Source organism: Onychomys torridus, chromosome 8 (assembly GCF_903995425.1).
Source record: "Onychomys torridus chromosome 8, mOncTor1.1, whole genome shotgun sequence".
In the NCBI taxonomy this organism is placed as follows: domain Eukaryota; kingdom Metazoa; phylum Chordata; class Mammalia; order Rodentia; family Cricetidae; genus Onychomys; species Onychomys torridus.
The window spans coordinates 59,446,894-59,463,735 of NC_050450.1; the positions used below are offsets into that span (position 1 = coordinate 59,446,894).

Here is a 16,842-nt window from a genome sequence, read left to right on the forward strand (position 1 = left end):
TTTTCCTTATACAGCGGCCACTACCTGAGGTCTGCTGGTCCCATTCTTATGACCATTAAGTTTCAGGATTTCTGGGTGTTAGGGTAGTGACCTCTCTAGGTTTCCACATCCTCAGCCCATAACCGTTGCAGCTGTATCACTCCCATCTGCCTATTGTGAGGCACAGACAAGGATGGAGGGGATGGTTCCTGCACCCATGAGAGGTTGAGCCATGTCAGATGCAGCAGAGGCCAACTCTGAACAGGCTCTTCAGCCTGTGAGAAACAGTCATGGCTGAAAGCAGGCTGGGGAGCAAAGGTACTGAGTAACTGCTCCAGTCTCAGCTCCCAGAGAGGTAGAAAAAAGATTCTTCACTATCCAACTGCTCCTGTGCATTCAAACCAGAGAGCTGGAGAGATGGCCCAGTGGTTAAGAGGACATACTGCTCTTCCAGAGGCCCTGAGTTCAATTCCCAGAACCCACTTCAGGCAGCTCATATCCACCTGTAACTCCAGTTCTGGTGGATTTTGACTCCTCTGGTCTCTGAGGGCACCTACACTCACAAATACCAGTGGTTTTCAACCTGTGGGTTGTGACTTGTGTGTGTGGCTGTCAAATGACCCTCTCACAGAGGTTGCATAAGAGCATTGGAAATATCAAATATTTACATTACAATTCATAACAGTAGCAAAACTATAGTTATGAAGCAGTGAAGAAATAATTTTATTGTTTTGGGTCAGCAAATCATGAGGAGCTGTATTAAAGTGCCACAGCACTAGGAAGGTGGAGAACCACTGACATATATGTACACAAGATTAACATAATAATAATAACAATAATAATAATGATAACAATAATAGAGTTGAAGCAGAGGGACTGACAGAGGGAAGTCCCATGACACAGGCCTGCTGGACTTCTCCTGTTGGTTGGAAGAACCAGAAGACTCTCACTACAGGGGAAGGGAGTCTCTGTGGTTCTCTGAGCTCATGAAGGGCACTGGCCAGCAACCTCTGGGAAGTTCTTCTAGAAACTGGCTGTGGTCCTGTGCTGGGGAGGTGGAGGCACAGGAGAGGGAGAGAAACTGGCTGTGGTCCTGTGCTGGGGAGGTGGAGGCACAGGAGAGGGAGAAGCTCAGAGACAGCATGAAGGGCCTGAGTGGAGGACCAGGGTCTCCAGGGCTATAGTTTGGAGGCTTGCCCAGCTTGTGCGAAACTCTAGTGCAGGGAGAATGGCAGCATTTCTGGTACAGAGGACTATCTTAGGCTCCTGTAATGAACCTGGTGACCCTCCATGGCTCCAGCCTCTTTCTGTTCCAGAGCTTTCCCCAACCCTGCCTCTGTCTGGGCCCTGGCTTCGGCTTGGGCCCAACCAAGTCCTATTTCCCCTTCAGGTCTCAGAAAACTTCCCTGAGCCATTCAATAAAGTGCCATCTCTCACAGCATGACATCCTCACAATACTGTCGACTCTGTGGCATTCAGTAGAGCTCGTCAATACAGAGTCATGTGCTGGTGGTTGACCTAGGTCTGTCTCTTTCCACATGGCTTCAGGAGGACAGAGCCATGTGTGTTTGTGATTGTATCCTTAGGTCTTGGACCAGTGATTGGCATACAAGAGGCCTGATATGAACACATGCATGGATTTATAAATGAACAAATGATTGAAACACTGTCTTGGAGTAAGGCAAACCTGGGAGTCTGTTAGAATAACAGCCTTGCTAATACATATGGTTGCACAGTGCCCAGCTCCCTACCTGATATCTTTGTTTTAAACATATGTACATTTTGTATCATTATAATTCATGAGTTGGGTATGACATTCCATTAAATAGATAAGAAAACTGCGTTTTAGAGAAGACAGGGACTTGCAATGTCCCTTGACTTGCGTAAGTGGCACAGCTGGTCAGGAGGCAGGATGATTATGCATTATCTGTCCCTTTTCTGTCTTGTCATCTAGTAATACATTTGCATGTCCCTTCCCTGGCCTCTTGGCCTCCTGCCCAGAGGGAATCTCGGGACATTACTTACCACAGGATTCTGAGGTTGCAGTTAGGATTCCTGAGCCCCTTACACAGCAGCCTCACACCGTAGTCGCCCAGGTCATTCTGCTGCAGGTCTAGCTCAGCCAGGCTGGAATTGGCCCTGAACAATGAGGCCAGGTCCACACAATGTCTGGATGTGAGGCCACAGTTGACAAGCCTGCAATAGGAGATGCTCACCATCAGCCTCTCCAGGACTCACAGCTCTTGGGAACTTACCTCAGGTCTCCCTTTGTGAGCGTTGGCATGCTGTGCTAACAATTTCTAGTCTTGGTGTATAATTCCATGTTTCCCACAGCTAAGCATCAGGAGCAATGGAGTACAAGTTGGGGACCACTGCTCTGCTGACTGGCCATGACAGAGCTCCACAAGGCCCAGGCCAGCTCACTCTGATATTTCAAGATCTATCTGAAGTGTAATTCACCAGCCATAGACTATGGCATGGTCTCACTTGTCATGTGAAATCTTAATAAAGATGGAGTCCATAGAAACAGAGTAGAAGGCTGGTTAAAAGGGCAGAGAGCAGGAGGAAATGGGGGGAGATGCCATTCTCTGGGTCTGAAGTTTTCTTCCTTTCTGCTTTACTTTGTCTCTGCATTCTTCAGCTCCCCTAGCCCCTTTCTCAGGAATTTTACTTCACTGTTGACCTCATGGGCCTGTTGGTAATGGGATACCTTGATGAATGTCAGCCTCTCATGATCCCCAAGAACAGAATCCCATTTGTTTATCATGGCAAATCTGGCATCTGTCACAGGTATGGTCAAAAAAGTTTGGTGAATATTTGATGAATACCAGTCCTCACCCTAGACTTAGATTGTGCATTTGGTCTACATTCCATCCATCTCTGATCAGGGGAGAAGCAAGGTCAGACTCACCACAATGTCTTTAGGTGACATTCAGGGCGTCTCAGTGTCTTACAAAGTTTCTGAAGTGCAATGTAGCTCACTGGATTTCCACTTAGGTCCAGCTCCAACAGGCTTCCTGTGAACTCAAGAGTGGAGAAGAGAATCTTCCAACTGGTATCTGTGATAGGGTACCACCTGGACCTGAAGGAGAGAGATATGGAGTGGGGAGGTGATGAGGGAGGAAACTTGTGTGTCCATGGTCTGAGGTGCACATCCCCACACAACACATTAGGTTTCTGTTATCCTGAGCACCAGGCCTCATTATGCCATCTCCAGGATTCACCAACTTCTACATGCTCCTTTGCTCCAACATCTGGATCCTCTCCTCTGGGTGGTTCCTCATCTATATCCTTATCATAGCATGCTGTGTTCTCATTTTGTATGTCTGTTTCTGTCTGGTCTAGGTGTCTCACAGAGTGTGAACAGGTAGCTGTTATCTTTTCTTTTTAATCTAGAATGCCCAGCATAAGCCTGGCACAAAGAAAGACCTTGGTAACTCAAACAGTCTTCTTCCTTTTGATGTGAATGTATCTGCTTTGCTTTGGAACAGAATTGTAGAGTCTCATGAAGGAAAATGGAAAGAGGAGGTGGGAAGAGAGTTCAGCAGAGGTAGCTGAACATGATTATGATGGGATGTTGAGCGTGATTATGAACATTACAGATATGCTGGTTCACATGGTCCCTATATTGCTGTGGAATAATCCTCATGTACGTTGTAAGGATTTGGCACTTGAAGTGGTTTAATAAAATTCTCTTTGGCCAGTAGCTGGGCAGGAAGTATAGGCATGGTGATAAAACTAAGAATGCTAGGAAGAACAAGGTGGTATCAAGTGCTGCCAGCCAAAGGAAGCTAGATGATAATGTCATACTGAGAAAAGGTATCAAGGCACATGGATAAACATAGATAAGAATTATGGGTTAATTTATGTGTAAGAGCTAGTTAGTAACAAGCCTGAGCTACTGGCCAAGCATTTATAAGTAATATTAAGCTTCTGAGCAGTTATTCAGGAACTGGATGGTTGGAGAGAACCATCAGGTTACAAATGGCACCCAACATGGGGCAAGAATTTCCACATAAAACCCAAGAAAGTTTTAAAAAGGATTCTAAACACACAAAAGCGGAGTAAACTTGGCTTCTCAGTAACCACTTTTTCTTGGGTGGGCTCTGTTTGCTAGCAGCAAGTAGAGGTGTGGTCCCTTTAACAGGTGATTTCCTGACTCGATGCTGGTGGTACAAACCACGTGGCTCTTTTAAGAGGCTCTGGTACCAAATACTTAAATGGAGTTTATGAGCAGCAGTGGCATGCTACTTGGTGGCAGCATGGACCTAGAAACTCCCCAGAGTTGGGGCAATATACATAGCTCCTGCCAGTACCTTTGCCATGAAGTTAAGCTCTCACAGACCATGGAACTAGGTGAAGCCAGGCGCCAAAGCCACCACTTTAGTCCTAGCCACACCTGCTTGGCAGTTTAAAGACTCAAATGTTCAAAAAAAGATAGAGATATGCAGTAAAGATTGATTGAGACAAAAAAAATCTTCTAAATTTTTTACAATGTGTTTAAAAATATACATAGGCATGGGAGAGTAAAGAGAAGGTATAGACAATCATAAAAAAGAAATACATAGTTTTAAAATAATAAAGTCCTTAAATAAGGAGTAAAGTAATAAAAAAAGCCACATAAATATGGAAAATACACAGAGAATCTGGATACTGTGTGTTGTTGTGTTGTCTTCGAGTTTTTTGACTGCTGAGGAAGGAGCAACAGCTGCTAAGACACATTTGATGATAAATGTTGCTGGATTAATCCAACCTATATATTTTGAAAATGTCTTATCTCACACTTTAAATCAAAAGCTATGTTACTTTGGAGAAGAGTTTATGCTTTTATTTCCACAGGAAATGAAAGGTTCTGGATTCATTCTGGGTATAGAAAAAGCAGGTTTGATCAAGGAAGACCACCTAAAATCATGACTACAGCCATAAAAATATAAAGCTAGAACAACTACAAGATACAAACAATATGCCCAAACACATATCAAAAATTATCTTTACAATTTTACACAATCTATACTTGTATTAATGCAGATAGATATGCCACCTTTAAAAGTTTATGTATTTTCAGAATAAGGAGACCAGACACCAATGAAAACACAAGGCCCAGGTGACCCAGCATCTTGAACACCTTCAGTGCTGCTGACTGAGATGATCTAGCCTCAGAGACCAATCCAGGCAAGACTTAATCATTATCCTGAATTTTCTAGGATCCCCCAAAGATTACCAGTACCCTCAGTCATCAGGTAGTAGTCTAGAGAACTATGCCTAAATTCCCCCAAAAATAAATTATATATATTTGTCATTGTTTAGGGGGGTTGGTTACAAGTTGTTATGGATAATGGTAAGAAAAAAAGCTAAACAAAGGAGATTAGATTCAGGGATCATGTTCTGAAAAGAAAAGGGGAGATATAGAAATGATAGGATAAAAGGATCAATTATTGAATCTACTTTAATCCCCCAAATAACTATTAATCTTACATATTTTACATTAGTATGGATTTTGGTTTGTTGTTACAAATTTAAAGTTACTTTGTTATATTGTATGTATATTTCTACTCTTGTTTAAGGTATTATGTTTATGCAGCTCATTTAAAATTGTAATATATAATTAAGAAATACAGATTAATAGTCATCTATAATAGCAAATTTATAGTCATGTTAGATATGTTTTCAAGGTCATACAGAGATATATTTTGATATATTTCAAATAGATAGGCAATCTTCAAATACTTTAAACACCTACAGAATATGGCATTTAAAATGTTTTAGGAACTTAGACTTTTCTCAACAGTGAGACACATCTGCTCCTGGCAGCACCAGTTACTTCAAAGAGGATGATGGGCATTGAACAAATTCCCTATGGAGTTTGTTTTCTTTCTGGCAAAAGCTAGCCATGTGGGCAAAGAAACTGTCCTTACTTCGACTGTTGACAGTATGCTGCCCAAATTGGACAAGCAGGACACAAAAGAGAGTGACTGCAGAACTCTGCCAAGACAAGGTGGGACAGTCCTTAAAAAATCTGCTTCATGGGAATGTCTGTCAGACATGTTAGGCCCATAGGCCAGAGTTAGATGCCCCAATGTTGCAGAGAAACTTTGGGTGACTGTCCAGGCAGCTTGAAGTCCCTGTCTACATTTCACCCTTCTGGGGTATGATGATGGACTTGAAGACTAAATAGTTATAATTATAGTTTTCTTTAGTTATAATAGAAAGTAAATTAAATACAAAACTTTAGACTCACCAAGATAAGATAGATAATTAAGTATTTTCTCTAATTTTGCCAAATGCAAATGGATTAAATAGTGTTACTATAATTCTTACTTAATAACTATTTTTGTTGTATATAATCTTACTATGTTAAAACCTTCCTTATTAATTACACAGAAAGGAGGAAATGCTGTGGAATAATCTTCTTGTGCATTGTAAATATTTTCACTTGAATTGGTTTAATAAAAATGCTGATTGGCCAGTAGCCAGGCAGGAAGTATAGGTGGGGGTGAGCAAACTAAGAATGCTGGGAAGATGAAGGCAGAGTCAGGAGACACCAGCCAGATGCAGAGGAAGCAAGATGAGATTGTATTGAGAAAAATTGCCACGTCATGTGGCTAAACATAGATAAGAATTATGGATTAATTTAAGTGTAAGAGCTAGTTAGTAACAAGGCTGAGCTACCAGCCAAGCATTTATAAGTGAGTATAAGACTGCAGAGAAGGGAGAGAGAAGGGGAAAGAAAGGAGGGACAGAGAGAGAGAGAGAGAGAGAGAGAGAGAATAATCAGCTCAGAGTGGTAAGTGAATTCCTTTAATGCAAAAAAAAAACCCCAAAACAATAACCAAAAAAACCCAAACAAACAAACAAACAAACAAAAAACCCACAAAAAACAACCAAACAAAAACACCAAGCATACAAAGGCAGGAAAATGTTCAGTTCTAGGCAGCCTAAGCTACAAATCTGAAGAAGCTGGGAACAGCTCCATGCCTGGCCTATGCAACATTCTATCCTAAACACTACAAACAAAACAAAATAACAAGCTAAAAAAAAAATCCAAAACAAACCAAACAAAAAACCACTACTCCAAAAACACAGATGAAGAGTGGCCAACTTTAACTGTAACAAAAAGTATAGGATATTTACTTCCTATTTTACAAAACCAAAGAAATGTCTAGAAAACCAAATACTAAACACTGAAAAAGTGTTTTTAAAAGGCTTTATTTTTTACTTAATATGTACATTTTGTATTCTTGCTTTTCTGTGTGTACTATATACACGCAGAAGCCTGTAGAGGATAGAATCAGGGCCTTGGATCCTCTGGGATTATAGTGGTTGTGAGCCATCTGATGTGGGTGCTGGGAATGGATTCACATTCTCTATAGGACCAGCAAGTGATCTTAACCATGGAACCACTCCCCCAGTCCTCAAAAGATGACAGTTTTGTTGCATGTTAGTATTTTCACTGACTGAAAGTGGAACTTCAGAATGTATTATTCAAAAATCAAGAGGTGCTCACCTTGCCATCTTTGATGCCTTAATTCCCTGGGCTGGTCCTCTCCATTTCCTTGGCTTTGACCAGTCTCCACCTCTGAAGTATTTTCCTTGTGAGCAATGGCCTTCTGCTTGTCTCCCTGCATTGTCTGAAGGTCCACATCAGACCACTTCTACTTACATCTGTATCAAGGTCCTTCATGGCTCACTTGTTTATAACCATAGACACTTAGTAACAACATTAAATGGCCAAGCACAGGAAAACCGTCCAATGGGCCAAGGTATTCTCCCTAAGGAATATCAATGCTATTCAGAATGTTAACTAGACTTTTTAATCTGAGAAAACAGTCTTAGTTCACTAAGAAAATAAATGTGAGTATAAGGTAAAGATACAAAGGTATACCACAATTTTTTTACTTCATGCTATGTAGAAAATCTAGGGTTACAGGATTCCTAACTGTGGTGTTTTGAATAAGACGTGACCAAGACTCACAGCATTTGAATGCTTTGTTCTCAATGGGTGGTACTATTTAAGAGTGCTTAGGAGGTGTGACTTTGTGGAAGTAAGTATGTTACAGGGGGCAGGTTTTGAGATTTCAAAGTCTTGAGCCATTCCCAGTACAGTCTTTTTTATTATTTTGACAACTGGTATATCCTCACTTTTCTACAAGTATGTTTTTAATTAGGTCATCCTTATCATTGAAAATGAGTCATCGAGACAACTTCCCATACGCATGTAACACCGTTTGATCATCTCTGTGCTGTCTGACCTGTTTTCTTTCCTCTCCTCATTCTGTTCTCTAACAACTGCTCCACTACTTTTAAGTCATTTACTTTTTCATGTGGGCTTTTGTTGTGTTGTTCAGATTGTTGTTGCAGTCCTGAACTCAAGGGACCTCCCTGCTTTAGCCTCCTGAATGATGGGATTCCAAAGTCACACCTGCAAGTCCACCTCGGCTTATCTGGGGAAAAGCTTCAATGTGCAGAAACAGAAGACTCAAAGGAAAACATCTCTTCCCTGAGAAGCTCTCCCTTTCTGGTCCACTTGAGCGAACATTCTCTTCCCTGATACCTGGTGTGCGCCTGATCATTGCGAGAGTCACACCCCATGTAATTAGTGTACTTGACTGCCTTAGCTCCACTTTTTGACGTCCTCATGGAAGCAACTGTATTTTTCCTCCTGTAATTGACTGGTAGGGCCTGCCATAAAGTATTTAATGAGTATTGATGGCATAATGATCTAAAAGGGAGAGAGACACATTCTGGTACTGAATCATCACTATAGTACAATGAAAGGGAAAAATCTACCTTGCTGCTGGGATTGGCAATAAGTTAAGAAGCCTTTAGGCTGAGTACCAAGTCCTTGCTGCCTTCATTGACACACACAAGGAAGTCATCTGGGGAGGGAAGACATAGGGACTCTCACACATATTCATCCTGAAGTCATGGTAGGAAGACCTCAGTGGGAGGGTCACTGTCATAGGGATACAGGATTGTGCTTGCAGAAGCAGAATGTACAGTCTCACACAGAGAAAGCACGTTAAGAGAGGATCAGTAATTGTGGGCCGTTTGAACTTTGTGAAGGGTGAAGATGATTTGAATCAGAAAAGGTGGGTGGTCCTCACTGGGGCATAGGGAGAGATAAAAGCTGATAGTCCCATCACATAGTCAGGCAGATAGAGGCAAATAGGTGGTCAGATTCAGCAGTTAGATATCACTGGTGACCTGTATCCTGCTGCCCTGGAACCAGCTAAGAGTGCTGCTGGTGCTCAGAACATGTGTGCTCATGGGATCCACAGGGACGCTGGAGAGAGGTCTGGAGAGAGGATCTGGATACTCACAGAACCATCCTAGGGGCCATCAGCATTGGTCCCTGCTGTCCACAACCATCCAGCTGAAGCCTCTTCACATGGTGGCAGTACTTAATACAGAAAGTGACCACCATGAGCTCCACGTCTGTCTGGACCACCAGGTACTTCACGTTTGTCTGGAACACTGGGTGTGCCATATCTTTCAGGTCACAAACCTGTTTTTTTTGAAGGTTGTCCATCACCTGTGTCAGGAGATCTTCTTTATGAATCTCATACAAACAATGAAACAACCCCAGAGAATAGAGATGTTGGTGCTGGGGCAATGCCCTGGCTTTATCCAGCATTTCCCATAGGGTTTGCAGGGACAAGTGGGTGGTGAAGATCTTCTCCATCTCATTCACCCCTTGTTCACTTAAAAGGCCAAATAGGAAGCGTATGGTGGGTGCCTCAAACAGGTCTTGCCTTCCATACACTTCTACTAGTGTTTCCACAATTCTGTACTTTTCCATATCACCATGTTTCTCCTCATTATTCCCCAAGATACAGAACATTGCTGCAAAGAACTCTTGGAGACACAAGTGGGCAAAGTTGTAGCTCAGAGAGCTGAGCTGCTTTTGAAGGACACCCATTTTCAAGAAAAGGGCAATGACATCCTCAGATAATTCTTGCTCCTGGAGATCTCTCTCACTGAACAGGGTCCTTCTTTTGCAGATCCCTTCAGCAGCCAGTGAGCAGAGCCCTCTGAACTGGGTTCCCAAGGCTCTATCTGGTAGAGTCTGGGAAAGATATTTCAGGCAGAGGGCTGTGGTGGTCTGTGATGTCAGTGAGAGGTCTCTCCCCTGCTCCATCTGATGCTTCAGGCAAGTGCAGACCAGCCAGGATACCCAGGGCACCAGACATAGTGTTGAGAGCACTAGATTTGATTCAACCAAGCTAAAAGCTGTAATTGCTTCTCTTTGCTTTGTGAAATAATTGTTGAAATATTCCTTCCGTCCTGACTCATCAAAGCCCAGGACTTCCACCCAACGTGGCTTCCCCAAGGATGGAATGAACTTCTGTAGATCTGTGGTCCGAGCTGTGAGCAGCAAGGAAGCCCCAGGCACAATGGATTTCCCCAGCAAACTGCCCAGCAGCATGTGCACGGGCTGTGGCTGGCTCCAGTGCAGACAGAGCTCAGGATTCTGCTCCTTCAAGACCCAGGCTGGCTCATCTATGCCATCCAGGATGAAAAGCAGCTTCTCAGGGTGAGACAGGATCTTCCTGATGGAAGCTCTGGGTGCAGTCTGGTCTTTTGCTATGAGCTCAGCCAGACTCAGCTTCTCGAACTGGGCCAGCTCTCTGCAGCTGAGGTAGAAGACATGCTGGAAGCAATCCCTGTAGAGCTGGCCTTCTTCCCATGCTCTCCTCACCTGCCTAGCCAGCGTTGACTTCCCAATCCCAGCAGCCCCCTCTAATATGACTAACTGGGCCTCTTCCTGGGAATCTGGCTTTGGGCAAAATAAGTCTTGGATCTCAATTAGATGTCCTCTCTCTTCTGCTACACATTGATGCCAGCTTTCCCTGACCAAAGTCTCCCAGCCTCTTGGGCAAGATTTTTGTAGGAGTAGTAGCTGTGTGAAATTTTGGAGAAAATCCCTTGTTTCCCAGGTCTGTGTACAGTAAAGATTCTCTCTTCCTTGGTTCTGATATATTTCTGGAATGATTCCAAAATAAGGGAAAGAAAGATGGAGCATAAGTATACACAGTAGAGTTGTTTGTTCCTTCATTCCTTTCTTTATTCTTTCTTTAACAACTGGACAAGCTTAGGCATCTGTTTAAGCTGTACATCAGATTGGCTGTGGGCTCTGGGCTATTCTGAATAGTGCAGTGTAAAGAGCTTGAGCTTTAGAGAGTAGAAGATTCTAGTTCAAGTCTTCATTTGACCTATAATAATGCTGTGTGGCCTTCATCCACACACCAGATATTTATCAATTTCTTACTCTATGCCAGTCCTGCTCTTGGGGCTGAGACTACAGGGTGAGTTCATAGACACAACCATCCTCATTCAGTCTATGTGATGATCCAGTAGCTTTCCCATCTGTTATTTGGGGGCTGTGCAGACAGTGGAATCAATATCTGCTCCTGACAGATCCCATAGGCCCCCACCATTGCAGTCATGACAACATCACTCTGTAAGTCCTGAGATTCTTGTTCTGATGGGATGGCCTTGGGATGCATTAGAGTTTATGTTTCTGGACATGGACTTGTCCCTGTCAGCAGGACTGAAAACTCCAGGCTTGTTTTGGACTACCTTCCAGATACCACTGGAAACAACCAGCCTTGTTTGTGGCTACTGTTTGGATGTCTTTTGTCCTCATTATAACTTATGTAGAAACTCAGTTGCCAATGTGGCAGTAAGGGGACGATGGTCTAGTGTGAGTGTGTGGAGTCATGGGATCAGGTCCCTTATTAATTTATCAATACTTATCTTCTAGGAATGGGCAAGCTGTTGTGGGAAGGGGTTCCTTTTCTCTCCTGTAGGCACCTGCTTGCCTATGTACTTTTTTTTTCTTTTTAAGCTGAGCAGTCTCTACTTAGACTTCCAGACTCCAGAAATATAATTTAATATACATGTTCTAAACAAAGAAATAAACAACAAAAACCCAAAACCACTGAGCAACAAGCATTAATCTAATTAATCTTTATCAATAAAAAATTGGGAATCAAATGTTGGGGTAAGAACCTAAAACATCCTATGCTCATCCCCCTCCCATCTCAGCCCCAGTAGCTGGCCAGAAGGTAAGAGTCCTGCAGGCAGATCACTCCACCACTGATGCCACCTGTTAGACCCTGTAACCTACAAACCCACTTCATCGCCCAAACCCACAGAATCCATTATCCCCTGGCCAACCCTGCCCCACAAAATCAGCAGCCCCAGGCTGGAGAGGTGGCTCAGAGGTTAAGAGCACTGGCTGCTCTTCCAGAGGTTCTGAGTTCAATTCCCAGCAACCACATGGTGGCTCACAGCCATCTGTAATGAGATCTGATGCCCTCTTCTGGTGGGTAGGTGCACATGCAGACAGAACAGTGTATACATAGTAAATAAATAAATCTTAAAAAAAAAAAACTTAGCAGCCCCTAGAGGCACAAGCACCACCTGCACCATTTGGTGAGTGACTGGTCTCTCAGCTAAACTGCCCCAATCCCTAGGCCCTAAGCCTCAGGACACATCCCATTCCCCACCCCTCCCATCTTAGGCCCCATAGTAGGCCAGCAGGTAAGAGTCCTGGAGGCAGGCTGTTCCACCACTGCAGCCACCCATTGGTCCCTATAATCTACACAACCCACTCAATTGCCCAAACTCACCAAAACCATCATCCTCCCACTGGCCAACAGTCCCATGCAAAATCAGCAGCCCCTAGAGGCATAAGCACCACCTGTACCAATTGGAAGAAGAGCCCCTAGAGGCACAAACACCAGTTACATCACTTGGAAGAAGAGCCCCTAGAGGCACAAACACCAGTTGCACCACTTGGAAGAAGAACAGCCTCCCCATGAACAGCCCTCTCCAGCAACACCAGCAGATCCCATAGGCACAAGTGCCATCTGAACCAGTTGGAAGAACAAGCACAGGCAAAGCCTATACCAGTTGGAAGAACGGACACCACAGGCACAGGCCCACCCCACACAAGTTGGAAGACTAGACCCCATAGGCATAAGTAAAGCCCACACCAGCCAAAAGAACTGCATGATATGCTAGTCTGGGTGCCCAAACACTCATAAACCTCAGCTCAGACAACCCTACCTGACCTGACAAGCAGCTGATCACCAAAAGACAATAAAGGAAACAGACAATAAAGGAACAAAAGAATCAACACTTGTTCCAAATTATTCCAAATAATTATCCCAAAACCAGACAGGTAGATGGCAGTGTAAAAATACATTCAACAACATAAAGAGCAATATGGCACAATTCTTCAACAGCAAGACTTGAACATCCCAACACAGATGAAGCAGAAGAAAATGACCTTGAAAATAACTTTATGAAGATGATAGAGGCCATTAAAGAGGAAATGAAAAATTCCCTTAAAGAAATAGAGGAAAAGACAAACAAAAAATTAGAAGAAATCAATAAATCTCTTAAAGAAAGCCAAGAAAAAAATCAAACAGGTGAAGGAAACAGTTCAAGACTTGAAAATTGAAATAGAGGCAACAAAGAAAACACAAACCAAGGGAATTCTGGAAATGGAAAATCTGAGTAAACAAATAGGAACTACAGATTCAAGTGTAACCAACAGAATACAAGAGATGGAAGAGAGGATCTCAGACACATTAGAGGAAATAGGTTCATTGGTCAAAGAAAATGTTAAATCCAACAAGTTCTTAACACAAAACATCCAGGAAACCTGGGACACTATGAAAAGACCAAACCTAAGAATGATCAGGATAGAAGAAGGAGAAGAATTCCAGCTCAAAGGCACAGAAAATATATTCAACAAAATCATAGATGAAAACTTTCCCAACCTAAAGAAGGACATGCTTATGAAGAAGATACAAGAAGTTTACAGAATACCAAGTAGACTGGACCAAAAAACAACAAAACAAAACAACAACAACTACAACAACAAAACCCAGTCCCCTCACTACATAATAATCAAGATCTAAACATACAGAGTAAAGAAAGAATATTAAGAGCTGCAAAGGAAAAACATCAAGTAACGTATAAAGGCAGACCTATCAGAATTATACCTGAGTTTTCAATGGAGACTCTGAAAGCCAGAAGGTCCTGGACAGATGTTTTGCAGACACTAAGAGACCATGAATGCCAGCCCAGACTACTATACCCAACAAAACTTTCAATCAACATAGATGGAGAAAACAAGATATTCTACGACAAAACCAGATTTAAACAACACCTATCCACAAATCCAGCCCTACAGAAAGTACTAGAAGGAAAATTGCAACCCAAGGAAGTTGGTTGTACCTCCCCAAACACAGACAATAGATAATCTCACACCAGCAAATCAAAAGGAAGGGAAACACACACACACACACACACACACACACACACACACACACACTACCACCACCACCACCACCACCACCACCACCACCACCACCACCAAAAGCAAAATAACAGGAACTAATGATCACTGGTCATTCATATCTCTTAATATCAATGGACTCAATTCACCTATAAATATACAGGGTAACAGAACAAATATGAAAATAGGATCCATAGATCTTAGATGGTCTTATAATAAAAAACCTGGAGCCAGATATTAGGGTGAAAGATGAAAGATCAGAGAAGCAGAGAAAGTCACACCCAACCTCACCTTGCCAACTCCTCAGCTGATCCTGTTTCCATGAATCCTCAGACTGAAAGCCTCTGAGTCCTCACCTGAAAGGGACTCAGCTGACCTGCCTTAGTTCCCATTTCCTCACCCCTTATATACCTTTCTCTGCTCCACTGTCACTTCCCAGGATTGAAGGTATGTGCTTCCCAATATTGGGATTAAAAGTGGCACCACTGCCTGGCTCGGTTTTTATTGTGGCCTTGAACTCACAGAGATACAGATGGATTTCTGCCTCCCAAGTGATAGGATTAAGGGTGTGTGCCACCACTGTCTGGCCTCTATGTCTAATTTAGTGGCTGGCTCTGTCCTCTGATCCTCAGGCAAGCTTTAGGGTACACAGTGTATCACCACACCATCCTTCTGCTGCATATAAGAAACACACCTCAACTTCAAAGATAGATATTACCTCAGAGTAAATGGTTGGGAAAAGATTTTCCAATCAAATGCACCTAAGAAGCAAGCTGGTGTAACTATCCTAATATCTAACAAAATAGACTTCAAACTAAAATCAATCAAAAGAGATGGAGAAGGACATTTCATATTCATCACAGGAAAATTCCATCAAGATGAAGTCTCAATTCTGAACATTTATTTCCCAAATACAAGGGCACCTACATTTGTAAAAGAAACATTACTAAAGGGGAAAATCACACATCAAACCCCACACACTAATAGTGGGAGACTTCAACACCCTACTCTCACCAATGGACAGATCTGCCAGACAGAAACTTAACAGAGAAATAAGGGAACTAACAGATGTTATTATCCAAATGGACTTATCTGACATCTACAGAACATTCCACCCAAACACAAAAGAAAACCATCTTCTCAGCACACCATGGAACCTTCCCTACAACTGACCACTTACTCAGTCACAAAGCAATCTCAACAGATACAAAGAAATTGGAATAACCCCCTGTATCTCTTTGGATCACCATGGCTTAAAGTTAGAATTCAACAACAACACAAATTACAGTAATGTCTTGGATTGTGGCATCACAGGTGTGTGGGTTCACATGGATCTGTGGAAAGAAGACTCAGAGGCATCTTAAGAATGAATCCAGCCTTTCATGGCTGCAGGACTCCAGCCTCTAAGGACTGAAGCACTTTCCCTTTGCCCAGGGCATTTTTATTTTCTTTCTTTACAATTTAGCCAGTTAATTTCTGTACCTTCAAAGCAACCTGAAAGGAGCTCCCAAAGATACAATGCTAAGTACAAATGCTGTAGCTGGAGCATTTCTCTCTGGGTCCTGCCAAACCCCCACAGTCCCACAACCCACTTATAAAATAATTGCTCAGGGGTTGGAGATTTAGCTCAGTAGTAGAGCACTCGCCTATCAAGTGCAAGGCCCTGGGTTCGTTCCTCAGCTCAAAAAAAAAAAAATCACTCAGACACTTATATTACTTATAAACTATATTACCAGGGCAGGCTTCTTGTTATCTAGTTCTTCTATCTTAAATTAACCCATTTCTATTAATCTATACCTTGCCACATGGCTTGTGGCTTACTAGTACTTTACATCTTGCTCCTCATTGAGGCAGCTGGCAGCATCTCTCTGCCTCAGCCTTCCACTTCCCAGACTTCTCCTCTCTCTTTGTCCTGCTATGGCCAATCAGCGTTTTATTTATCAATCAATCATCCACAGCAAAATTCCTTGATTTATCAGGTACCATGGTTTTCCAGGTTTCTTGAGCCAAGTTTTACATAGGCCTTTGATCCTTGGGAGACTCACAGACAAGATTCACATGGGGCCATAAGGGACACAAAAGGTACCAGTTAAACAAAGGATGAATTAGGGCTAAGTGCTACTCTAAAAACCCTACAAACTTATGGAAAGCCTACAAACTCATGGAAACTGAACAACACTCACCTGAATCACCATTGGCTCAAGGAAGAAATAAAGAAATTAAAGACACCCTATAATTCAATGAAAATGAATGTACAACATACCCAAACTTATGATATACTATGAAAGCAGTGCTAAGAGGAAAGTTTATAGCTCTAAATGCATACATAAAAAATTGGAGAAATCTCACACTAGTGATTTAACAGCACACCTGAAAGCTCTAGAACAAAAAGAATCAAACTCATCCAGGAGAAATAATCAAACTGAAGGCTGAAATCAATAAAATAGAAACAAAGAGAACAATACAAAGAATCATTGAAGCAAAGATTTGGTTCTTTGAGAAAATCAACAAGGTAGACAAACCTTTATCCAAATTAACAAAATCAGAAA

At 42.5% G+C, this 16,842-nt stretch overlaps 1 protein-coding gene and 1 pseudogene across 2 annotated transcripts in view; one reads left to right on the plus strand and one right to left on the minus strand.

Annotated features, from left to right (window-relative positions):
* LOC118588690 overlaps nt 1-16,842 on the plus strand; it is a 74,028-nt pseudogene that overhangs the window by 38,452 nt on the left and 18,734 nt on the right.
* Nucleotides 1-16,842, minus strand: part of LOC118590343 (NACHT, LRR and PYD domains-containing protein 1a-like) — a 65,089-nt gene that overhangs the window by 35,051 nt on the left and 13,196 nt on the right. For both annotated transcript variants that reach the window (XM_036198275.1, XM_036198274.1), the window contains 3 exons: nt 9,300-10,962; nt 2,891-3,061; nt 2,005-2,175 (listed from right to left, as the gene is read on the minus strand). In XM_036198275.1, the coding sequence (XP_036054168.1) occupies nt 2,005-2,175; nt 2,891-3,061; nt 9,300-10,962 (2,005 nt within the window). The remainder of the gene's footprint in view (nt 1-2,004; nt 2,176-2,890; nt 3,062-9,299; nt 10,963-16,842) is intronic.